Source organism: Cynoglossus semilaevis, chromosome 2, assembly GCF_000523025.1.
Source record: "Cynoglossus semilaevis isolate Cse_v1.0 chromosome 2, Cse_v1.0, whole genome shotgun sequence".
NCBI classification, from domain to species: domain Eukaryota; kingdom Metazoa; phylum Chordata; class Actinopteri; order Pleuronectiformes; family Cynoglossidae; genus Cynoglossus; species Cynoglossus semilaevis.
Window position 1 is genome coordinate 10,732,340 of NC_024308.1, and position 23,386 is coordinate 10,755,725.

General features: G+C 44.3%; 5 protein-coding genes across 11 annotated transcripts in view; 2 read left to right on the forward strand and 3 right to left on the reverse strand.

The window, feature by feature from the left end:
- The first annotated feature begins 999 nt into the window (after positions 1 to 999).
- LOC103398781 (meprin A subunit beta-like) lies at positions 1,000 to 5,606 on the forward strand. Of its 2 annotated transcripts, none has more exons than XM_017041177.2 (15): positions 1,000 to 1,110; positions 1,567 to 1,594; positions 1,674 to 1,724; positions 1,797 to 1,837; positions 2,267 to 2,345; positions 2,440 to 2,557; positions 2,662 to 2,840; positions 2,917 to 3,135; positions 3,286 to 3,435; positions 3,615 to 3,818; positions 3,975 to 4,231; positions 4,359 to 4,569; positions 4,638 to 4,814; positions 4,891 to 5,147; positions 5,263 to 5,606. In XM_017041177.2, the coding sequence occupies exons 1-15, from the start codon at positions 1,069 to 1,071 to the stop codon at positions 5,293 to 5,295; spliced, it is 2,046 nt and encodes a 681-aa protein (XP_016896666.1). In that variant the 5' UTR covers positions 1,000 to 1,068; the 3' UTR covers positions 5,296 to 5,606. The 2 variants fall into 2 exon arrangements, with proteins under 2 accessions (XP_016896666.1, XP_008335741.1); XM_008337519.2 differs by having other exon boundaries at positions 1,042 to 1,110; positions 1,564 to 1,594.
- A 389-nt stretch (positions 5,607 to 5,995) lies between these two features.
- On the reverse strand, positions 5,996 to 12,889 carry uhmk1 (U2AF homology motif (UHM) kinase 1). 3 transcript variants are annotated; one of them, XM_008337603.3, is made up of 11 exons: positions 12,751 to 12,889; positions 12,476 to 12,557; positions 11,717 to 11,971; positions 10,649 to 10,778; positions 10,372 to 10,558; positions 10,098 to 10,295; positions 9,167 to 9,261; positions 9,014 to 9,090; positions 8,818 to 8,916; positions 8,533 to 8,621; positions 5,996 to 7,168 (listed from the first exon to the last, which is right to left on the reverse strand). In XM_008337603.3, the coding sequence occupies exons 3-11, from the start codon at positions 11,925 to 11,927 to the stop codon at positions 7,022 to 7,024; spliced, it is 1,233 nt and encodes a 410-aa protein (XP_008335825.1). In that variant the 5' UTR covers positions 11,928 to 11,971; positions 12,476 to 12,557; positions 12,751 to 12,889; the 3' UTR covers positions 5,996 to 7,021. The 3 variants fall into 3 exon arrangements, with proteins under 3 accessions (XP_008335825.1, XP_008335810.1, XP_008335802.1); XM_008337588.3 differs by having other exon boundaries at positions 12,446 to 12,557; XM_008337580.3 differs by lacking the exons at positions 12,476 to 12,557; positions 12,751 to 12,889 and having other exon boundaries at positions 11,717 to 12,439.
- On the forward strand, positions 12,568 to 16,647 carry akr1a1b (aldo-keto reductase family 1, member A1b (aldehyde reductase)). 2 transcript variants are annotated; one of them, XM_008337564.3, is made up of 8 exons: positions 12,568 to 12,693; positions 13,913 to 14,008; positions 14,384 to 14,503; positions 14,611 to 14,762; positions 15,232 to 15,627; positions 15,842 to 15,914; positions 15,990 to 16,076; positions 16,437 to 16,647. In XM_008337564.3, the coding sequence occupies exons 2-8, from the start codon at positions 13,928 to 13,930 to the stop codon at positions 16,500 to 16,502; spliced, it is 975 nt and encodes a 324-aa protein (XP_008335786.1). In that variant the 5' UTR covers positions 12,568 to 12,693; positions 13,913 to 13,927; the 3' UTR covers positions 16,503 to 16,647. The 2 variants fall into 2 exon arrangements, with proteins under 2 accessions (XP_008335786.1, XP_008335778.1); XM_008337556.3 differs by lacking the exon at positions 12,568 to 12,693 and adding an exon at positions 12,929 to 13,065.
- A 155-nt stretch (positions 16,648 to 16,802) lies between these two features.
- Positions 16,803 to 20,120, reverse strand: LOC103398791 (uncharacterized). 3 transcript variants are annotated; one of them, XR_001761748.2, is made up of 5 exons: positions 19,729 to 20,120; positions 17,888 to 19,316; positions 17,546 to 17,718; positions 17,161 to 17,310; positions 16,803 to 17,045 (listed from the first exon to the last, which is right to left on the reverse strand). XR_001761748.2 is itself a non-coding variant. In XM_025054150.1 (4 exons), the coding sequence occupies exons 1-4, from the start codon at positions 19,804 to 19,806 to the stop codon at positions 17,230 to 17,232; spliced, it is 1,761 nt and encodes a 586-aa protein (XP_024909918.1). In that variant the 5' UTR covers positions 19,807 to 20,120; the 3' UTR covers positions 16,803 to 17,229. The 3 variants fall into 3 exon arrangements, 1 of the variants encoding a protein (XP_024909918.1); XR_003049229.1 differs by lacking the exon at positions 19,729 to 20,120 and adding an exon at positions 19,437 to 19,716; XM_025054150.1 differs by having other exon boundaries at positions 16,803 to 17,310.
- A 137-nt stretch (positions 20,121 to 20,257) lies between these two features.
- cpt2 (carnitine palmitoyltransferase 2) overlaps positions 20,258 to 23,386 on the reverse strand; it is a 4,191-nt gene continuing 1,062 nt past the window's right edge. Inside the window, exons 4-6 of the mRNA XM_025053563.1 lie at positions 23,337 to 23,382; positions 21,587 to 22,891; positions 20,258 to 21,004 (exon numbers count right to left, since the gene is read on the reverse strand). Of these exons, the coding sequence (XP_024909331.1) occupies positions 20,676 to 21,004; positions 21,587 to 22,891; positions 23,337 to 23,382 (1,680 nt within the window). The 3' untranslated portion in view covers positions 20,258 to 20,675. The remainder of the gene's footprint in view (positions 21,005 to 21,586; positions 22,892 to 23,336; positions 23,383 to 23,386) is intronic.

Genomic DNA, 23,386 nt, shown 5'->3' on the forward strand with positions numbered 1-23,386 from the left:
CAGAGCGCTCTATCTCCTCATCACTGCTCAACGACAGGTTTGAATGTGGACAACCTGTACAGACACTTGTTATGACGTCACTATTATCCAGCATCTGTGAGGGAATTTCGTTCTCTTCTGCTCATCACAGTCAAAGTCAAATAAACTTTATTGTCAAATATGCCACACATAAAGGACATATTGCACAATGAAATTTCAGTCCTCCACTCATGTTGTTGCTGATGGTACAGTCAGTGGGTCTATGGTCTTGGAGCACTAATTGGTCGGATCCAGTTTTTACCGTTTTTTGAAAAATAACAAAACAAAGACACTCACCTTTGTTGTCATTAATATATATGTACAGACATGGACGAGCAGCTCACTCCTTGGGAGCAGCGGCTGAGACGGAGGGGAGTTTGGTTGATTGGATGTTGGTAGGTTGGTTGATCAGTTAAGGAATGATTAGTCAGCTTTTTCTCTGTTAGTTGGTTGAACGAATGGAAGGTGGATTAATGATTATAAATATTTTATAAATTTCCATTGTAATAAACCTGTATTGACCCCATAAATGTCATTTTGATTGTCAATCATATCTAATCTTCTGTTTGTTGATGTTATTGATATTAATGTGAGCTGTGAGTGAACGTCTGTATCTGAGCAGTTCAATATTCCACCGTGGTTGTATACATTTATTAGGATAATAAAAATAAACAGACCTTGAGCGACTTCTTCAAACCTACCTGTCTTTTGCTAACATTTAGCTATTCCTGGCCTAGCACTTCCAGATTTTTGTCATTTAGGTTAAGTCTTTACTGTTAGTCTGTACTTTATCTATTAATGCCATTCAGTTTTTCTTCAGTTGTTTTTGTTATATTTTAGCCCTAACATTTTAATGATGACGTTTAGATTATTTAAGACAACTATCACTAATGTCTAATCCTGTTGTGAACTTTGAACCCATTACCCAAGAACGACTGTTCTTGTCAGATAAGAGCTAATATCTGACATGGTGATAATCACCTATAACATGGTTTATAAACACAGAGATAGGGTTTGTTTCTGCTGAATGAGTGAGTGGATGAAGCAAACATGTCGTTCAGCTTCTTCTTCCTGCTACTCAGCCTGGCTCTGGTGAGTGCAAATAATATGATATAATATATATTTTTTAATTAAAACTATGCTAAGATAAGTTAGAAAAAGATACTAATATGATTACTAATTGCATATAAAAGATAGTATAACATAGATTAAAAAATTACCCAGAAATCACTGATTTTCTCTATGGACTTTGATCTGCGCTAAAATCACTGATTTTCTCTATGGACTTTGGTCTGAACTAAAACCATTGATTTTCTCTATGGACTTTGGTCTGAACTTGATTTTCTCTATGGACCTATGGACTTTGGTCTGAACTAAAACCATTGATTTTCTCTATGGACTTTGGTCCAGGGCACAGTGAGTAGTTCATGTTGTTCATCGGTTGAGTCTTTTAACTCGTGATGCATTCACTGACATCCATCGTCTAATCTATATTTATATTCTGAACAATATTAATAACATATTTATGTGTCCTTTTATAACTAGCAGACTGGAGCCAAGTTGTCAGGTGACACAGGTGAGTAACATGACCTTTGTTTACTGGTAGATGTGGAATTTGTGTCTATTGTTAATTTAAACTCACTCTGTGTCCTCAGAGGTGGACGTGGACGACGGACATGACTGGGACATGGACAACATCAACCAAGGTTTGGCGACTGTTTGTTCCTCCAGTCACAGTCAATGATGATTCTTTCACATCTGAACCTTTTCTTCTGCAGCTGCAGGACTGGACCTGCTGGAGGGCGACATAGAGCAGGGGGTAGGTTCATGTGAAATACAACAGTGGACCAACATGAGAACCTGACATGAACGCCTGTTCTTGGTTTCTAATGAAAATCCTTGTTTGACCTCACACATTATCGGAAAAAATGTCGTCCATTTTGAACAAATCTTTACAGGGACACATTAGTTCCTGGGACTGTTACTAGTTCCTAGAAAAACATGTTTATGTGCTGGAACTGCTGGTAGAACAACTTTGAAAGACTTGTAGTTCTGGGAGTTATTAGTTACTAGGTAAAAACCATTTCAGTTCCTGGTTCTGTTTCTAGTTCTTGTTACAATCGCTAGTTTCTCAAATAAACACGTTTTATTCCTGGTGCTGTTACATGTTCCTGGTAATTACAAGTCCTTGTAATTAGGGACATATTAGTCCCTGCAGCTCTTAATTTCATGGTACGTTTCTCCTCAGATGCCCACAAAGAACTCCATCCAGGGAGAAGAGTTCCGTTGGCCCAGAACTGTTCCTTACATCCTGGAGGACAGTCTTGGTAAGATGGTCTTCATTCATAATTTCCATGAATATGTAGACCTTCAGAAACCCTTCATCCTGGTGTTCTTTTCTACAATCTCACCTTCATAAAGACATGAACGCCAAAGGAGTGATCCTAAAGGCCTTTGACCAGTACCGATTAAAGACATGCCTGGACTTTACACCCTGGAGTGGAGAGAAGAACTACATCTCTGTATTCAAAGGCAGTGGGTGAGTCCAGTTGTTCCTGGTACTATATCTTGTTCCTGGTTCCCTGGTTCCATTACTCTGCCAGGGGTTTCTCCAAATAAACAGTTCTTAGGGTCTGTCTGCAGATGTTTCTCCTCTGTTGGGAACCAGAACGTTGGAAAACAGCGACTATCCATCGGTAAAAATTGTGATCGACTAGGAACTGTTGAGCACGAGTTCCTGCACGCACTTGGATTCTGGCATGAACAGTCCCGAGACGACCGAGACGACTATGTCACCATCATATGGGATCAGATTGAACCTGGTACTGTAGATTAGCCACTGCTTGGGGTACTTATTTGAAGGCTGGTTCTGAGATCAGTCCTTTGTTCCTTCTTTAGGTAAAGAGCACAACTTTAGGATCCGTGACGACTCAGAGTCCAGTTCTCTGGGCGTTCCCTACGACTACGGTTCTGTGATGCACTACAGTAAGACCTCCTTCAATGTGGGCTCCGAGCCCACCATCGTCACCAGGATCCCACACTTCAGAGACGTGATTGGTCAGAGGATGGGTTTCAGTGCTAACGACCTGGCTAAACTCAACCGTCTTTACAACTGCAGTACGTTAGCTTGTTAACACTGTTAACAACAGGCTAAAAGTCATTATGCTAGCTACGATTAGCTGCTGCTTAGAGCTAGTTCATTAACAACAGTTTGACCTGTGGATGGGGGGGAGGAGTTCAACCGTCCCTGTGATTTCTAACCCACAGCTCAGTCCTCCACCTTCGTGGACAGCTGTGATTTTGAGGAGGAGAACATCTGTGGGATGGTGGCAGAAGGAGAGAACAACATGTGGGAACGTCGCAGCTCTGTGAGCGCAGGACCACAAACCGACTTCAGTCACATGGGTCAATGTCCAGGTGAAGGAAGAGCTAATGAAGTTTGTTTAGGTTTAATTACGCCGCTGCACAGGTTTTAAAACAGAGGAACATGTACCACAGGCTGAATTTAATAATTAAAAACTATTTTGCTTTAATTTGTCCTGATTGTGGGACTAAATGAAATGCTAACGAATTTTTAACATCTACTTATTTTTCAGGACAAGGTCACTTCATGCACTTCAGCACAGCCTCTGGTGATTCTGGGAAGCACGCTGTTTTGAAAACCCGCTGGTTTTACCCCAAACCAGGGCCTCAGTGCATGCAGTTCTTCCTCTTCAACAGTGGAGGAGCTAACGATCTTCTCCAAGTCGGGATGCAAGAATACAACAACGCAGAAATCATTTTTGGAAAAAGCATTTCAGGTAAAAAACTCTTCAATTTAAACTACACTAAATAAAACTCTTTACACTGAAAGGCTTTAGCTTAAGGTTAGCCAATAAAGTAACAGGCTATTTTCAAAAGAAGCCAGGAGGTGTCTGCAGTCCATAAAAACGTGTGTGTGTGTGTGTGTGTGACAGGAGGTGTCAGAGGTTCGTGGGAGCTCCACTTGGTGGAGATGAACATGACAAAGAAAGCTCGTGTGATCTTTGACGCTATGAAGGGAACCAGCCTGTCGTCAGGAGGCTTGTCCATCGATGACATCAACCTGTCCTCTAACAAATGTCCTCAGCACGTCTGGCACATTCCTGATGTCACCGGCCATATGGCGTCCAGTCCAGCTGGGACAAAGATCTACAGTCCACGATTCCTGTCTCCAACTGGTTACTCTTTCCAGGTAGTTTCAGGTTCTGGAACTATTAAAATGACACCTGGACTTCAGTCCCTTTACTGAGAATCAGTAGACAGAACCTTCAGGACGTCTGCTGTTGACCTCCGGTCTCTGAATGTTCTTTGCTCCAAAGGTTGGCGTCTACCTGAACGGTCGTAGTGATCGTCCAGGATATGTGGCCGTCTACCTCCATCTGACCTCAGGACCCAACGATCACCTGCTGAAGTGGCCCTGTCCTTGGCACCAGGCCACCATGGCCCTGATGGACCAGCAGTCCGACATCAGGCAGCACATGAACATGCATCGAATGGTCACCACTGACCCCAAGAAGATGTCCTCTGATGGTGAGAGATGTCCTTCAGGTCCACCTACGTTCTAGCAGTACCAGGAATGACCTTTGAACCTGTTTCAGGAACCGAGTTCTACTGGGACAATCCCAGGAAGGTGGGTTCTAAGGTTACGGACCCTGACGGCAATGTTTACTACCGAGGTCCAGGATCTGGTACCAGCACCTTCATTACCCATACACGACTGAGGAGCAGGAAGTTCATCAAAGAAAACAGCACCTTCTTCCTGTTAAGTCTGGAAGGTACGAGAGAGGGGACAAGTTTTGTGGGCCGGTCCCTCTGCTCTCTACTTCTTCTTCACTGTTTGTTTGTCCTCAGATATTTCCAGTCTCCTGGCTCCTCAGCTTCGTTCTGCTGCTCAGGCTGAGGTTGGACCAGTGAAGGCTCTGGACCATGGTTATCCACAGGGAGGGAGGTTCAGGAACCCCTCAGTGTTTGTGGGTGTGGCAGTGTCTGTGGCAGCAGCAGTGTTCTTCATGTTCTCCACACTGGTTGTGGTGGACGCCTGGAGGACGAGGAGGAGACCACGGCAGGAGAGTGGTGACGTGGAGATGGTCCAGAACATTCCTGGAACAGTGAGTCCTCAAAACATTTTATCCCATTAACAACTCTCAACAACAGTGACCTTCAGCAGTACCATACCATAATACTCCGCTCTCTTCTGTCTCTAATGACTGTTTTTTCTTCTAGGAAGATCAAAGGAAGAGAGGCCATGCCCCTTAGATGACGACCCTGACTCCAAATATAAATGAAATAAAAATCTATCAATTCACCCCAGAGAAAATCTCCTAACATGTCTGGAATTGTCTGCACACAACCAAATGTGACCTCTGTTTTTGACCCATCACCAAAGTGAACAGTGGGGGAGCAGTGTGTGGACGGAGCCATGACAGAGCACCTCAGTGGTGACTTGGCAGCTGGTGGACTCTTCCAGAACCAAGTCCGCTTCCTTAACAGCTAAGCCAACACTGCCCACTTTGGTCTGTTTAGGAGTTTGTCATTTAATTAAGTTAATTAAAAATAATTTCAGCTAATGTTTGCACACACACACAGGTCAAAGCATCATCTTTATTTTTTTTCTCTTTCTTTACGACGTCACACTAAAACATTTCAGCTGTCATTTAGACCAAACCATTTCCCATGGTCTCATGGTGACCAGAAGGTCGTCTGTGATCAGTCCACTCTTCAACAGTCAACCAACAGTAGATGGCGTTAAAACCAGGTTTTTGGTTAATGTTATTAATAAAAATCAACATGTTTCCATGTGACCTGTCCTGCAGGAGACCAGGATGGATGTGGGGTGGGGGTAAGGTCAGAGTCTAATCCTGGTCTTTAGAGTCAGACTGAGGACAGTTGGACCTGGAGGACATCGGTACCAGGGACAACAGGACAAATCCAGTTAAGGCACATTTTCTGAGCATTTTCTGAGCATTCTGAGTAAATAGGAACCTTACCCACAACCAATACAGTACCAGCACCGCAGACAGTACCAGGAACTATTCATACTTCCACCACTATTACCAAAAGTGTTCAACTCCAAACTACTTCAACAGATTTGGTTTCTTAAATACCTTCTTAAACAAAAACAGTTCCTGTTCTTGTTTCTTCTATGCTGCTGAACTTTGTGCTTATTCTCCAGAACTCTTGTTTTTGAGAGCAGCGATGCTAACAGTTAGCATCAGTAATAAATTCACTCTATAATGCAGGACTGTGTATGAGCAGTGGACATCTGTAAAATACCAGGTGAGTCTCAGCAGCCAGAAGCCTATTGGACGTTGGACCTGTCAATCACACAGTGTAGCTTAGTGTCCAATCACACAACTCCCTTTTAAAGAAGATTTGAAAAATACTACTGATGCCAGGGACTCTTCTATAACATGTTTACAGATAAACATGGATGAAACATGTTCGTTATAAATCCTTTAACTGCTGTCGCCTCCCTGTGCCTGTAAATGTCACTGTAGTCTGAGCTAACGGAATAAATAAGACTGTAAATAACGCACTTTGGTTCACATCATCATCTTCGTCATCATCATCATTTTCATCAACACCATCTTCTTCTTAATGATGATGATGATGATGATGATGACAACTCTCCTAACTTTTCCTAAATTCTCTCAGGTCAATTCTTAATTTTCACACCTCAAACTTGTACAAAGTCCAGCTGAAGAAGAAGCAGCAGCAGCAGCAGCAACAACAGTAGCAGCAGCAACAGTAGCAGCAGCAACAGAATAATTTAAATCGATCCAAGTTTCTTCTTCTTCTCCCTCTTCTTGTCAAGGCTGACCTCCAGCCTTAGTCCTTCAGACAAACCTCCAGAGGGTGGAACATGCAGAGGGTTGACAAAACTGCAGCTGGATGCTTCAGAACATGTGACAGTGGTGTTCTAGTTCTGAGCAGCTGTCCTCCTGAATTATCTGATGATGAGAATAAGCAGGTCTCCAACAGCTCACTGGACCGTCTGGTACAGGTAGCCTCTCTTGTAAGCACTCAGGGGGTAGAAGGTCGCCACCACCAACTTCCCGTCAAAGGTCCGACCCGTCAGCAGCCTCTGGGCCTCTTTGGAGTCACTGGAGTTCACGTACTCCACGAAGACCTGCAAGAAACACATGACCATATACAGACCTATGAAACAGCGCCTCCTGGAGCTGGATGTTAGAGCTGTGGCTGAGGGACAGGAAGACTGACAGGCAAAATAATCAAACACTGAACAGCAAAATCTGAGACAGATAAAAAAAACATGAACAGTCAGATTCTTTAGTCTTTGTCGATGAACAGGAAGAAGAACAGGAATGTCTCCTGTGTGTCAACATATATATATATACTGTATATGTACATATATATACTGTATATGTACATATATATATACTGTATATGTACATATACATATACATGTGTATATATAGTATATATGCATACATACACCGCACAAAAGGGAAAATCGTATATATTACGTATATATTTACCCTTTACAAACTGCCCCGACACTGTTATCCACCCTCCCTAGACTGTATTACCCTTTCCCACACAATTATACGCACAATAGAGTTGTAGAATGGAAATATAAGACATACTGTACATATTACATAAATAAATTAAATACGACCATGAAAAACAAAATTCATTGACATGCATATTGTGGGGGCGCAGAGGAAGTTAGCAATCAGCTGCAGGAGGGAGAGCACGGGAGTGGCAACACAGGTGCAGCCCCGGACGGAAGTGAGCGGAATTGGAGTAATCAAGCCTCCCCTATACAGTGGGGCAAAAAAGTATTTTTGGTGGCGTCATCTCCCGCTTAAAAAGATGAGAGAGAGCTGTAATTTTAATCATAGATACACTTCAACTATGAGAGACAGAATGGGGGGAAAGAATCCAGGAAATCACATTGTAGGATTTTTAATGGATTAATTAATTCATTAAATAAATCCCTCGGTAAAATAAGTATTTGGTCAATAACAAAAGTTCATCTCAATACTTAATTAATTAATAGTATATTTCTAGTATATTATTTTCGGAATGAACTAATTGGTTTTTAGTTATTTTTATTGGGATAAGGCAATTGACATACGAGTGCTGTTGTGGAACGGATTAGACCCGTATCTCAGGAGTCCACTCTATATACTGTATATATGAAGGTAAATCTCCACAGCATTAGATGTTCTCCATGTGCAGTGCTAAACCAGACCTTTAGAACTAATCTAACTGGCACTGCAGGAACACCACTGTTCTTCCAAAGTGGACAGAGGAGGTTAAAGAGATTCTCAGTTCATCCTGGACCAACCAGGTTTATGTTTTGGTTCTGTTTATCAGAACATCAACACAAGACCCTTAAGCAGCATTCCCTGAGAGCTGCACTAGTAGAGTGCCCCCCTGTGGCCATAAAAGGTATGCAGGAGAATGATGTCTGAAGGTTTTGTTGTGTCCATAGTCCCTTAGACAGCAGCAGATCAGGACACTGACCTGTCCTTTCCCAGGGTTCTCCTTTGGAATGAGCAGAGAAACCACAGAACCGTACTTCTGACATTCCTCTTTCATGTCCTCCAGAATGTCTGGGAGAACACCAGGCAGAAGAAAAGAAAAGAAAATCATTACTTTGGTTTTTGTTTGATATTTAATCATCCAGCCCTTCATCCATACATCCATCAATACATCCATCCATCTTTGTTCAGAACATGACTATACACATTGGCTCATATACACATGGTTATGTACTAGCAGTAGCAGGTGAGTCAATCATCTCAGTACCTTCATACTCCTCTTCATTGTGCAGATGACTGTCGTCAATCAGGTTCAACAGACGAAGAACAGGAGAGGGAAGAAGAACCAGGTCCTCAATGTGAGGGGCTGACACACACACACACACACACACACACACACAGGAATAAGAGATGTTTAGGAAGGGAGCCCAGGACCATGTATGAAGACAGAGTGGAAGCCTCACCAAAGGGAATGCTGAAGAAAGGACTGAGCAGAGCTGCTTCAGCTGAACATCTTTGCTTTGGGTTGACGAGGAGCATGCTGGGAACACAGAGCCCATTGCACATCAAACTGTGTCATGACTCGATGTAGAACACACAGATGAGAGAGTGTTTACCTTTTGATAAGGTCTCTTAGGTGATAGACTGGAATGGCAGGACAAACCAGACTGTTGTTTGTGAAGATGTGGTCGACGATGGCAGCGGTGTTGTCCTGGGAGGAGACACTGGTCAACAACAGGTTTGGACTCTGAGAATGTCGGAAGGATCAGGCCCGAGTTCCAGCTCATGATTCTTGTAAATGTAACACTTTTTAAATTCACCAGCTAATACAGATATCCATAGAGAAAACCAGTTAGAGCTGCTGCTGCTGCTGCGGCTCCACTACTGCCTTAGTCACTGAGAACTGATGAGTTACAGTAAACAGTCTTCGTTTGGGCTTAGTAACAGAAGCCTGAGAAGACGATCAGAGCGTTTAGGAGGCATCGTAGGGCATTAAATTAGGGTCAACTTTCACCAAACACAAGAGCACAAACATATTAAATGGTGCACGGAAAGTGAAAGGGTGGCGGATAGACAACAGGAGATGCTATGATGCATGAGCCAATCAGCGTGAAGAACAGAAGATGCTCAATGCTGTGTTCGATCTCGTCTGGGTAAACAAAGCTAACAGTGATGTCTTTTAGTATTTTTTTGCTATATTTTTAATGTTCCACATTTTTATGTTAGAAAATGTTTATCATGAAAATAATGAAAATATTGTAAATTTTTATTCTAAAAAAAATTACTGTAAAATACCACGATATAGCGAAACTCTCGCAAGATTGGAATAAAAAACAAATCTGATGTACTGAGGTAGTGAAAGGAGAACCACGATATAGAGAGGGAACAAAAATAAATATCTACTAATGTGGATCACTAATGTGAATCATTAATGTGAATCATTAGTATGGAACACCAATGTGGATCACTAATGTGGATCAGTTATTTTCTGGGTGGATTTTGGTGTAGCAGACTGTAACTGTCCTGAACTGGTTTCTGTAGTTGTACCTTCCACTCCTGTGAGCGGAGGGTGTCTTTGAGTTTGATTCCTGAGAACATCTCCAGCAGGATAATGCCGAGGCTCCACAGGTCTACAGCAGACGTGCAGCCCGACTCTCCCTCCATCTCCACTCCGGCCTGTGCGAGGCTGTTCTGAAGCTCCGCCTCTGGAGCTCGATACCCATCCGTTTGGATGTACTTCACATCCTGTGGAGAAGTGAGGAACATCAATAAAAGCCAACGTCCTCTACTCACCATCTCCCACCAACCAAACCAACTTCACCTGGTTTCCCTCTTTGAAGCTGAGTCCGAAGTCAATGAGTTTGAAACACTCGTCGTCGGCGCTCCACAGGATGTTCCGTGGTTTGAGGTCGGCATGGACGTAACCCTCTTTGTGAAGAAAGGACAGAGCCTCTAGGATGTCTCTGGCACAATGCTGGACCAGCCACATGGAGTGACCCTGCTGAGATCTGCAGCAGAACCATAGATATAGAGAAGAATGATCATTCAAACAAACACACACCTTTCTAGGATTTACTTCACATCCTGTCACGACTCACCGGCCGCTCTGACCGCCACCGCTGCCTCGGACCAACAGATCTGAGACACTGACGTCCAACAGTTCCAGCAGCAGGCAGCGAGTGGGCACACCCGCGTGGCTGTGGTTGGTGAAGACGCCATACAATGTCACTGCAAACGCAGTTCATATATCACTGGATGTATAAGTCCAGACCAGGTTAATATTTCAAAGACTGCCCTCTCCTGGACAAACCTACTGGTTCAGTTAAGTCTCTAAAGGGTTCTTAAAGGGCAGCCAACATTAAAAAACGACATCAGTTTCTTTTAAAGAAAAAAAACATTTTTCTGTAAGATACAAAGGTCACCCCTTCGTTATAAACTGAAATTACCTTTTCTTTTAAAGCCAAATGGGAAGAGTCACTTCTTAAATACTGTCTTTAGACATGAATCACGAGACCTCGTTTGTTCTTCATGTAAAGAGTCCTGTCAAAATAAAAGTCTAGACTGTTTTTTTTTTTGTTTTTTTTTTATTTGTACTTATCTTTTTTTGATCTATTTTGCCACAGGCTGTTCAAATACGGTCTGACTAGAATTGAAGCCTCTGGTTTGCAAAACTACAGCTCAAATCTACACAACTATGCAAATCTGCAGGGTTTTCAACCCTCAATCAGAATTCTATGTACTAGAAAACAATGACAGATGCTTCTCAGAGACCTTGATTCTTCTCACACCCCAGCCTGGGTTTGCTGTCAGAGAAGAAGATTCTTGACTTTTCCTCCTTTAGTTACATTTTTGGTTAATATTTTTTTTACAATACTCTAATTTATTGTATGAGATTTGACTCTGGAATCAAAATCTGCTTATATCCCCACCCACAACTGATCCTGTATATACTGATACGATGTACTAGCATATTTCTAATTCATGTAAAATAGTTTCTACATATTTCTTACAGTTTGTATGAACCTGGGTTTTTTGACATGCTGCTACAGTATCAGCTGTAACACCTGAACATTCTTCAATTATACATGGATTCAAAGATTGCAACCTCTCTATTTTTTCACATTGTCACAAACCTACAGGTGAGTTCCTGTGGTCCCAGTTCTTACCGATGTTCTTGTGTCCCTGTATCTCCTCCAGGACGCTCCTCTCCTTGTGATAACCGTAGTCTCCTCCCTGGGTGTCGGCCTGGAATTCTTTGACGGCGGCGATGGTGGCTCTCCCGGAGCTGACCCGGTAAACGGAGGCCGAGACTCCCTGTCCCAGCCGGGACTCCACGGTCCAGATCTCCCCGTAGATCTCAAAGAGCACCGGCTTCATGCTCTGGTCCACACCACTGTCTGGAGTCTTCTTAGCTCCGAGCTCTGGAGTGGGGACTCCTCCGCAGTGAGCCATAGGGAGGTGACAGGAGGAGGAAGGAGGTTAAATGACAGGAGAGAGCAGCTGTTGCAACAGGAGCATAGCCAGACCAGACCCAGGATTGGGCCCAGAACAGGACAGGGCCGGAACAATTCAACAGAAGTCGTGGGGAAAACCCTAAAGCCTTCTAGCGAACAGTCCAGTAGCAACAAGCGAACATTTTAGAGCTAATGCTTGTTTTTTATCGGAGCTTTAAAAAAAACACCGGTGTAAAGTTATTTGACTTAGCTTAGCTCCTGTAATTAACCACTAAGTTTAAATTCTAAAATAAAACACTTCTAAACGAACTCTTTGTCCATGATGGACCCGTAAAGTTTTTGGTAACGGCTTTTTGTTTCCTTTCTGTAGTAAGCAAATAAAACAATTGTTTAAAAAGTTAATCTTTTTTTTTTGTTCAAAGTTGTAAAGTTTCTACTGACTTAAAAAATAAGTTTTGACATTTATCTCACTTCCGGTCTTCCTCTCTTCTTCCTCTCTTCTTCTTCTTTTTCCTCCTCCTGCCTTCTGTGCTGCGCTGTGACGCCTGCAGGCCTAAAAGAGAACTACAGCGTTCACAAATCAACCAATCTGACGTGCATTAAGACAAAGTGAAGGATTATCGAATATTTGATTAAACGCGTAAAAGAAAAGGGAAATCGGAAGACTACATCAACTGAGTAAAAACTCGGTAGGTTAAGTTCAAAGCTTTCTTAACATGTCAAGAATTAAAAAATACGACACTTACATAGAGTGTTTAATATGAAACTTGATAAAAGGCCATTTGTTTTGCGACACGGTTATGAACAGTAAAGTAAAATAGTGAGGAAGAGACAAAATAGGGGAAAAAAAGAGGAAACGGGAGAAGTGATGATCAGACATTTTTGGTGAGGGTAAGGGCGTGTCCATCCAGACACCCCAGCAGCCCGGAAACGGAAATGTTGAGAAAATTGGAGGTGATTTCAAGACAGAAATTATTTTAGGTCATTGTAACAGGAATTTAAGCTGCTGCTGTTGAAAGGGGAAAAAGAGAAAAGACGAAGTTTGCTGTCATCTTCCCACAGTGAGTGTGTTTAATAGGAGACAAAGAGTCGTTTTTGTAGAATATGCGGTTGAGAGACTGTCCTGGTCTTTCTGCTTTACACGGACCGGGTGTTGTTCAGTGCATTTGTTTAAATGAAACAAGTCCAAAATGAAATGACAGTTTGATTGTGATGGTGAAGCTAAAGCTAACATGTTGTCATTTTAACACGTGCCACTGCTTTTAGTTACAACGGAAACTTTTCTGTTTCTACAACTGTGGGAAAATCTCTGTTTATCATTCAACATAAGGTAAACAACAGCAGCAGCGGGTTTAATTCACCGGGATTTGTCCTCGTCTTCCGTTTACCCCCAGTTCGTTTGATTAGTGTCAGCAATCTGTTATGTATACTTTATTGCTAACCATTGTTTATTAAATCACATTCGTTTTCTATCTGAAGGCTGTTTTTATTTATTTTATTAAACATACTACTATAATGAGTACATGTCCTGTGTTAATATCTCGATGGTACCGACTCCAGTATTTCACCTTTGTATCCAACATTTGGTTTATCTGTGAACCTACGTACACGTTTATTTAATGGAAAGTTATTGTTACTATAGTTTTGGGCTAACTTCATCTTTCTGTTCAGTTTTTATGAAAGCTTTAACAGCCAGAGGTCTTTGAACTTGGAGTCACGTGTGAATTTTTTTGAAGGTCAGCTGACTAAGTTTCTCAGTGCAGAGAAGCACCGATGAATGCAGTGAAACCTTATTAATTACTGTGTAATTTTCAGTTAGTCATGGGAAAGGTGTTTTTCCATCATAATTTATTTTAATTCTGCTGATGACTAAAATCTCCTCCTTTTTTCTTTCCCTTTCTTTTTCAGAATTTTGTGAGAACCATGAACGACTTTGCTGTTCTTAACACTGGCAGGAAGATGCCTCTGCTCGGATTGGGAACGTGGAAGAGTGAACCAGGAAAGGTAGATTTGAAATTAAAAATGACATTAAAGGAGAACTAACGTCACTCAGAAGTTCAATTTTATATGTTTATTAAGTTATTCTCATATAAGGAGAGACCTGAGGCTGGAGATTCATTAAATAAACAGGAGTTGTTACAGCAGCTCCAACGGTTCAGTGACAATAATATCTGTAAATAATTAGTCAGTGGTTTTAAAACAAACCCAGACACAATGACCATGTATTTAATTATACATATATAAATAAATAAAAAATATATATACATGTGTATATAAGAACAGTTCATACATCTGTGACCTCTGAATAGAGCGTTCTGGTTAATGTTAAATTGTTGTTTGATGAAGAGGTAACATCCACACCTTTGACCCTGCCCTCAGGTCAAACAGGCTGTGGTCTGGGCTCTAAAATCTGGATATCGACACATCGACTGTGCTGCCATCTATGGAAACGAGCTGGAGATTGGAGAAGCTTTGGAGGAGACGCTGGGCCCTGGGAAGGTCCGAGATGACTTCGTCTGTGTTACAGTCTGGTTGATCCACTCCACTCCTGTGTGTCATAAACATACTCTTGGTGTGTGTGTGTGTGTGTTTGTGTGTGTCTCCAGTCCCTGAGACGAGAGGATGTGTTCATCACGTCAAAGCTGTGGAACACTCGACACCACCCAGAGGACGTGGAGCCTGCACTGCAGAAGACCCTGAAGGATCTGAAGCTGGAGTACCTGGACCTCTACCTCATCCACTGGCCTCATGCTTTCCAGTGAGCTCTGCTGCAGGCCACTCTCCTCCGCCCCAACAGGAGGTCGTCCTCCTGGTGATGAGAGCAGAAGGAACAGAGCAGAGTCCCGACATAAAACTGATGTTGTATAGATACTGACACGTTGTCAGCTGGTACATTCATAATAGTCATTTGTACACCAACACACAGAGCCCTGGTAATCTTTAATCCAAAAGTCCATAGAGAAAACCAGTGATTTTAGACTCAGCAGCTGGTGATCCACTGCTGCTCCATCATTGAGTTCTAACGAGTTCCTGTGACATCACAGGAGGCAGCAGTGGACCAGCAGCTTATGTGTCCCTGTGAACTAAAACCACTGATTTTCTCCATGGATGTTGGTTTTTTATCCTTAGGTTTCATCAGTTAAGGTGTTAGCGTCACCTGTGAACTAGCTCAGGAAACACAAAGTTAGGTCAGAATCTGTCAGTTAATTCCAGTCTCTGTGCTCCAGACGGGGCGACGTCCCATTCCCCAAAAATGAGGAGGGCACCATGATGTATGACGACATTGACTACAAACTGACCTGGGCTGCCATGGAAAAGCTGGTGGAGAAAGGTCTGGTCCGCTCCATCGGCCTCTCTAACTTCAACAGTCGACAGATCGACGACATCCTGTCGGTGGCCAGTATCAAACCCACAGTGCTGCAGGTGGAGGGACACCCTTACCTGGCTCAGGTGGAGCTGCTGGCCCACTGCAAAGAGCGAGGCCTTGTGATGACAGCCTATAGTCCTCTGGGTTCTCCCGACCGAGCCTGGAAACATCCAGAAGAGCCTGTGTTACTACAGGAACCAGTGATCAGTTCCCTGGCACAGAAGTACAACAAGAGTCCAGCCCAGATCCTTCTCAGGTGGATTTGGTTTTTAGTCTGTGTTAGTAAGACCTAACAGTTTGAATAGGAACATGTTCTATTAATAAGACAGCATAGAACAGAATGTGTTTATTCTGCCTCCAAAATGACAAAAATAGGAGAAAAGGCTAAAAGTTAGCTGAAAAAAGCTAAGCTCAAATGATTATAATGTGGTGGTTATCAACAGTCTTGTTGTTTGTCCTCCACCCTGCAGGTGGCAGACTCAAAGGGGAGTGGTAGTGATTCCTAAAAGTGTGACAGAGTCACGGATTAGGGAAAACATCCAGGTGGGATTTGAATCATTTTCTCTGAGTCTGATCCTCATTCTTCCCTCACATGTTTGTTGTCTCTCTGCCTTTAAGGTGTTTGATTTCACTCTCCAAGATGAAGAAATGAGGAGCATCACTGCTCTGAACAGAGGGTGGCGCTACATCGTACCAATGATTGAAGTGAGTCTCAAAACAAGAAAAAACAGGTTCTAACCTGGTTTCTCTTTTGTACGACTGAGATGGTCATTGGAAAGTCCGGTAGAACTTAAAGGACAGAAGTCAGCTAAAATGTAACGATTACCATGAGATAGTCAGAGTTAGCTCTACATGGAGCACCCACAGCTAACCAGCCACGACAAGACAAAGAAGATTGTTCAAACGTCATTAAAGGAAAATCCTTTAATACAAAGAAACGATAGCCAACAGTCTTAAGGTGCTGGAAAGGTTTGAAAACTGACCTGGAATGTGCTTGGGTCAGGCCTTGAAATCCTAGATTATGATTTGATTTGGACTCTGCTGATGCAGCATTTTCTGTTGCAGGTGGACGGAAAACAAGTTCCCAGAGATGCTGCACATCCTCACTACCCTTTTAACGACCCCTACTGACTCCGCCCACTGACTCCACCCACCAAACGTTTGTGCCTTCTAAAAGCTGGTCTCCTCTGCGTCGCCCCCTCATGTTAGCCTCGGAACAATGGTTGAATTTTGTGTTACTGAAATAAAAACCTGTCAAAGTTGGTTCTTAACTAAACCTTCAGCCCCTGAATGTCTTCATTTGACTAAGTCCATACTACTGGTCATGGGATGTGGTGGTCACATAACATGGATCTCAGAAACTGCAGGTCACGTTGACCTTAATCTGACCTTTTCACACACACTCTTCAGATCAGACTGAGTTTGTTTTACACAGGCCTCAGTGTGAACTTATCAGTAACAGAGAGGGGGCGCTGTAAACCATGAAGGAGAAAAAGAAAAGAAAAATGGGAAGAAGGTTGTTGGTTTGATGCTCACCTCACATGCTGGTTGGCGACAGTAAAGCTGGGTCTGAAGTTCTGAGCTTAGGGAGGAAAGTGGGGTAGGGGAGTTGGAGGCCAGCCAGCAACAGCCCCACCTGTAGGAAGTGTAGAGACCAACAGTCTCCTTGTGCTACTGTAACAGATAAAAGTGAGGTTCTGTTGTTTTACTGTGATATGGAACAACGTGAGGAGCAGCTGGAAGAAGGTTCTTCAGGTTCTAACAACATCAACGGTATCAATTTCAGTACCAGTTCTTCTGCAGAGGTCTCCTCGTTTAGTTTGTTCCTGAGGAGGATCATCAGTGGTCCAGTTCTGGATCAGCGATCCAGTCCCATCTCCTGACACAGACGCCTCACAGCGTCCTCGACCCTTACTTTGGTTCTCTCTCCTCTGATGTTCTGTGGACACAGGTACCAGGAAAACATTCATCGGTTCTGCATACCTGTAACGATGGTCGTTGCATAAAGCAATACCCTAGTAATGGGGAATGGAGGTGTGGTGAACCACACCCTATTCTAAGGAGGGCAGAATGTTAAGTCACAAGGATAGAGGTGTGAATGGGGAGTGATACCATAGCTATGGAATAATAGTATCACCTGAGTGACACTTTTGGCTGGGCGTACTGTTCTTTACCTCCATGGTGTCCTTTAGTGTGGGGGACTTGACCTTCTCAGAGCTCAGACTCTGGACAGAGCTGGAGTGATGGTGCTGGTTGCTTTGGTAGATGGTTCTCATCAGGAGCAGCTGGTTCTTAATGACCTCACACAGAACAAAGACCGCTAGGGCCGGGTGGACGCTGCGGAGAGCTGAGGACACATAACAACAAAGGAGGTCCAGATCAGAATCAAGATTGGATTATCAGCATGGAGACAGGTAGTTAGTCCTGTTGCCTTACAACAAGAAGGTTGTGTGTCTGATCCCCAGCTCTAATCTGTTCTCTGTGTGAATGGTCTCTGTGTGTGACCTGGTTCTCACCTTCTACTTTTTCTGCACTCAGAGGTTCTGCAGCTCCCTGACTCAGGTAGGACAGGTAGGACCAGACCGTTGGAGGACTCCAGTTTGGATCCTGGTTGGTGAAGCCCTGTGTCTGGACAGCCATGTCTCTGTTAGTCCTGCCTTCTGAAGTTCTGGTTGAAGAAGACCAGTCCGTGGTCTGCTTCCCAGGTGGCGTGCAAGGTGTGGAGTCCCTGCTCCTCCTGGATGTTTGGTCTCTACCTGGGGTTTTCTCCTCAATGCTGTCGTCAGCCTCACCTTCAGGACCCTCCTCTGTCCTGCCTGGACAATCATACCGTTCACCTCTGCCCACCCCCTCCTCCTCTCTCAGATCTTTACCATGGAGATCATCAGAGTAAGGTCTCACAGGGACCAGGTCCTCCACAAAAATCAGCACATTGTGTTTTGCTATAGAGGAAGAGAATGGGGAGGAGGAGGAATTGCAGCCTGGACTCCTTGTACTGTGAGAATACTTAAGTTTTAGTGAAAAGGAAGAGTCCAGGAGAGGAGTGGGAAAAGGAGGAACAGGAGGAGCTGGGAAGAAGGAATTTTCACCAAACTTTGACCTTGCGTTTCTACCTGGACTCTGGCGCCCCCTGCTGGTCAGACACTGTGTCTTTGGACATTCAGGACAGGCGCCTGGACTCTGATCATGGTTTGACTCTGGTCTACCTGGTCTGGACCTGGTCTGGTCTGCTCCTGATGGAGGTCCAGTTGGACCCTGGCCCAGGTGGACCTTCTGGGCACTGACATCTACGTCAGCCTTTTTCTTAAGGAAACATTTCTTGGTTGGACCAGGGTTGGAGTCCCTGTCTCCGTGTGGACCAGGTGAACCTGTTCTGGTTTTCCTTTTGGTCTGTGGATAACTGTGAGCAGACGTTCTCCTAAGGAACCGTCTGAATACTGGACTACGGTCAGTCTTCGACCCTGTGAGGACTGCTCTGTTGTCGGTCTGCAGTAAAATCTGGTTCTGTTCCTGCCCAGGACTGTGATGGTCCAGAGCTATGGTCACTCTATTCCTGGGAAAAAGTTTCTGCTTCAGGTCTAGAACTTCTGGGGAAGTGAAGGAAGACTGAGGGGGGAGTAAAGGGAGTGATCCGAGACATACTCCATCTCCCGCCCTGTACTCAGGATTTCTGCCTCCTTTGATGGTCCCACAGTTGGAGTTTGGTTTCTGGTCCTGCTGCAGGTTCTTGATTAAAGGCAAATGGAGAACGTCAGATGCCAAAGGTGGAACCTCCTTCACAAAGAACCTGCTCCCCCCATCTGCTCCCAGACTACTGTGAGCTCTGCTAAAGATAGGGGAGACCCCCTCTGGTGAGATGTTTGCAGGTGAGTGTCTGACATCTAGAAGAACCACGTCGGGTTTTAGACAAACATATCTGATCTTGGTAGAACTTTCTGGAGTGTTCTAGAGAAACAAACAGGAAATACAAAACCATGGGATGAAAAATGGACAGAGGGACAGAGGACCAACAATGAACATACTGTAGAAGAAGAAGAGACCCAACATCTGAGATGGGACTTGAACCTTTGATACTTTTTTCTGCCCAGTTGTTGACGAGATCATTTAAATGTCAACGTGTCTAGACAGATGTGGACCTGACATTATCGTGACCTGGTTCTGGTTTGAACTCGGGTTTGGCCATTTCACACTATTATAAAAGCAAATCTGGTGTGGCCCACATGTGGGCTGGATAGTCATATCTGGGCCACGCTGACCTGCAGTGTGAAAGTGGTCTGAATCTACCCTATTACTGCAGCGTTACTCCTCCCTTCCCCTCTTCTTTGGTAACCGAGGTTTTAAATTGAGCTGGACTCACTGTGGGGGTCGGTGCTGAGGCTGAAACCCTGATGGTGGACATGGACACTGGTGTCCTCTTGGACAACAGTGGTGCCATTTCTCCTCTAAGATGTTGACCTGGACCTGAACCATCAGGCAGCACTGCTCTGCAGAGATGAAGGATCCTCTACTCTGGTCTGCTGCAGTTTTACATCACCGTAATCGTCTTCTTCTCTCCTTATACCTTCGGAACTTCCTGGACATCTGACCTTTGGTCTCGTCTGGTACTGACATGAAAGGCAGGCGAAGACGTCCGCTCATCTTCAGTGGGCAGAACAAAATATGACATTCTAGAAATCTTCAGGAAACATCAAAGTCTCTTTCTGTGACTCAGCAAGTGTGCAGGGATTAGTGACACCCTGTGGTGAAAAGTGAAGACTGCAGAATGCTCTTCTCTTTCCAAAGTGACTTTGATGCAGGAATCCTGGATGAATCCCAGGGCCCTGACCTATGACCCCTGACCATTTGGTAAACCTTTCAGACGTGAATGAAAACTAAAGAGACAATGATTGGACAGAGACGTCAGTTTAATTTCATGAACCATGTTATAAAGTTGAGATGAAAACTCTTAAATAAATAATCACTGCGTGATGTCAAGTGTTTTCTTTACTAATTTACTGTGAGACCAAACCTATGTCTGGACTTCTGTCATCTGTTACTAATTCATTCATCATGAGATTATTCTTATCAAAAACGTCCGTCCACAGACCAGAGGACTGAGATGGAGCTCAGAGAACCTATGTCAGGGTGAGTCCATGATATTAACTCCAACACAGACACAGCAGCTACAGACAGGTCTGGGATCAGTTCTGATGTCCAGAGGCTGCAGTCACTTTTCTTTATTGGCCCGATGCTGGGGATGTCCAAGACAGACATTTCCTGGTCGTGGACAGTCGTCTGGAGGACAGTGTCTGTGGACACCATGTCTCAGCTGAGGGACTTCCCCTCCAGGACACTGAAAATGTCCTCCAAAGACTGGTGCACGCACTGCAGGAACTCATGGACGTTTCGAGCCGGGTAACTGGACACGTTACAGCCGATCCAGTCATCATGGACGCCGTAGCCAACGCCAAAGCCGTCAGGTACCACGGGGGCAAAGCCCCCCAGGTTGACCGCAGGACTGCTGAGCGTGCTGGTGGACAGGATGTTGTGGTTGATGGCGGCGTAGGCTGGGTCAGTGTAGAGCTGGTGCAGAGTCTGACCCTTTGTTTGGGCCAGGTGCCTGAGAGCAAAGAGGTGTCGGTCAAATCCTTGACCTAGAGACAGAAACACAAGGAGACGTTGGTGTCCAATCTGTGGAACAAGAACAAACAGAAATAGTCCTCGCTGTCCCTATGGCTAACATTTAGCTTATTTCACATGTTTCAGTCAGAAGTTTCAGAAGTCATTCAAGTAAAATTCCATTCCAGAAATTCTAACCAAAGATGTCAAAAGACGAACTCAAATATCTGACAACAATTAACCTGCTAATGTTAGCCCGACTTCTCCGTTTCATTCTCTGCTATTTTTTTCAGTACTGTACTCCACTGTACCATACTCCACTGTACTGTACCATACTCCACTGTACTGTACCGTACTCCACTATACTGTACCATACTCCACTATACTGTACCATACTCCACTGTACTCCACTGTACCATACTCCACTGTACTGTACCGTACTCCACTATACTGTACCATCCTCCACTATACTGTACCGTACTCCACTATACTGTACCATCCTCCACTATACTGTACCGTACTCCACTATACTGTACCATACTCTACCATACTCCACACTAGACATGTGAAGTGAACTCTGTCTGTGAGCTATGTTTCTGAAAGTGTGGATCACTAACCCATGGCTGCCTCCTTGGTGAGCTGTCCATGGTACTTGGAGCAGTCCTGGATCATGGCCTGAAGCTCCTGAACGCTTTGTCTCCCCCTCTCATTTACAAAAGCGTGGGCGCAGCGTTTGGTGAATGTGGACGCAGGTCTGATGGTCTCTGTGCGACCGTGCTTGAACGCCGCCGTGCTGCAAGACTCGTAGGTGGCCACGGTCTGTCCGTACTGACGCATGAAGCCCATCTGGAATGCCAGCTGAGCCACGGCGTCTGGACTCAGCTTCTTCTTCTTCAGCTGATTCTTCCCGCCCTTCTTAAACTCCATAGCATCTATGGTGAGCTTGGACACCGCAGCATCAAAGTTCTCCTTGGCTTTCCTGATGCCATCCTCCAGCTTAGCGTCCATGTTGAACTGGAGGCGACGCACGGCAGATGATGAGTCCACTTTGGCGGTGGCAGAGTCTGGGTGAACCAGCGGGTTTTGTGTGGTATCTTTATAAATCTCGTTCTGGAATCGCAGTACAGCCACACCGTCTCCCCAGGAGTGCTCAAAGTTGATGGCGGCCTGTCCGTCCTTGGCCATGATGATGCTGAACGACTTGTCGTACCAGCGGTTGCAGCCATTACCATGCAGCATATTGTGGGAGATGTGGATATGGTCTTTCATCACCTCGTCATCCAGACACAGGCAGAAGATGGCGCTGTCCACCAGGTGCAAATTTTCAGCGTTTCCTGTGGCTATAAGCTTCTCTCTGAGTCCCGCCCACACGTCCCTGTTCTCACTCGTCAAAACCCCGATTGGAAACTCTGGCATCGGCGTCTGATCGGACAAAATATAGCTTAAGTGCGACTGGATCTCTGCAGGCGAGACTAGATTACCGTCTCCATCTACTATGTCAAAAACATACATGTTTCCTTTTCGCATGACCAGCAGGTGGCGTCCTTTCTCATTGGTGTTGAGTTCATCCTGCCCTTGCCTGGGAATGCGGGTGGAGTTAAAGAGGCGGAAATACTGCGACATATCGAGTGGGTAAGCGTTGACCATGAAGGCCCCGTACCAGGACAGTGAGGACGGAACCCAGCGGATCAACTTCTTGAAAGAGTCCGTGTCACTTTTGGCCGGGTTTAGGTGGAAGATCTCTGGTTCAAGGATTCCTGCACGCAGCGTCTTCATGAAACGCACGGCGGAACAAACCATGTTGGTGGCCCGGATTAGCTGATCATTGTAGTCCGGCTTTGGGTCCAGATTAAAGGACATGAAAGGGTTAAAGTTCAGAACCACTGGCTCTCGAGCAGACAGGTACATGTTGAACCAGGGAGCTGGAACCCAGATGACAGAATGAGAGCATTAGAAGAACATTTAGCCAAAAAACTAAAAAGGTTTTAAAAATAAGGCCCCAGCAGGAACAAGTTCAGACGCACATGACGCATAAATATATAAAACATTTCAAGGTCAGCAAAGTCAAAACCAGAGAAGCTGGAAAAACAAAGGAGAATGTCAATGTAAAAATATTAAAAAGGTGGAAGTAAGCCAAAAATATAATGGACACAGCCGCAAAGATGGCAGCCTAAGAGAATTTATCCCACAACAAATTTGTTAAAATAGCGTTTTTATACATACTAACCTCACATTAAACTTGCGCCATCATGATTAATTAGTTAATCGCGACCAGAGACAGGCAGTGCAAAACCAAAACCAAGAAAGTTCCTGATGCAAACGGAAACCTGAGTCGCGAGTCCTCTCCTGCTAGCTGTGTGTTTCTACCTGAGATGTAGCTGGTGTGTTTGTTCTCCTTGTTCTGAACAACCAGCTCG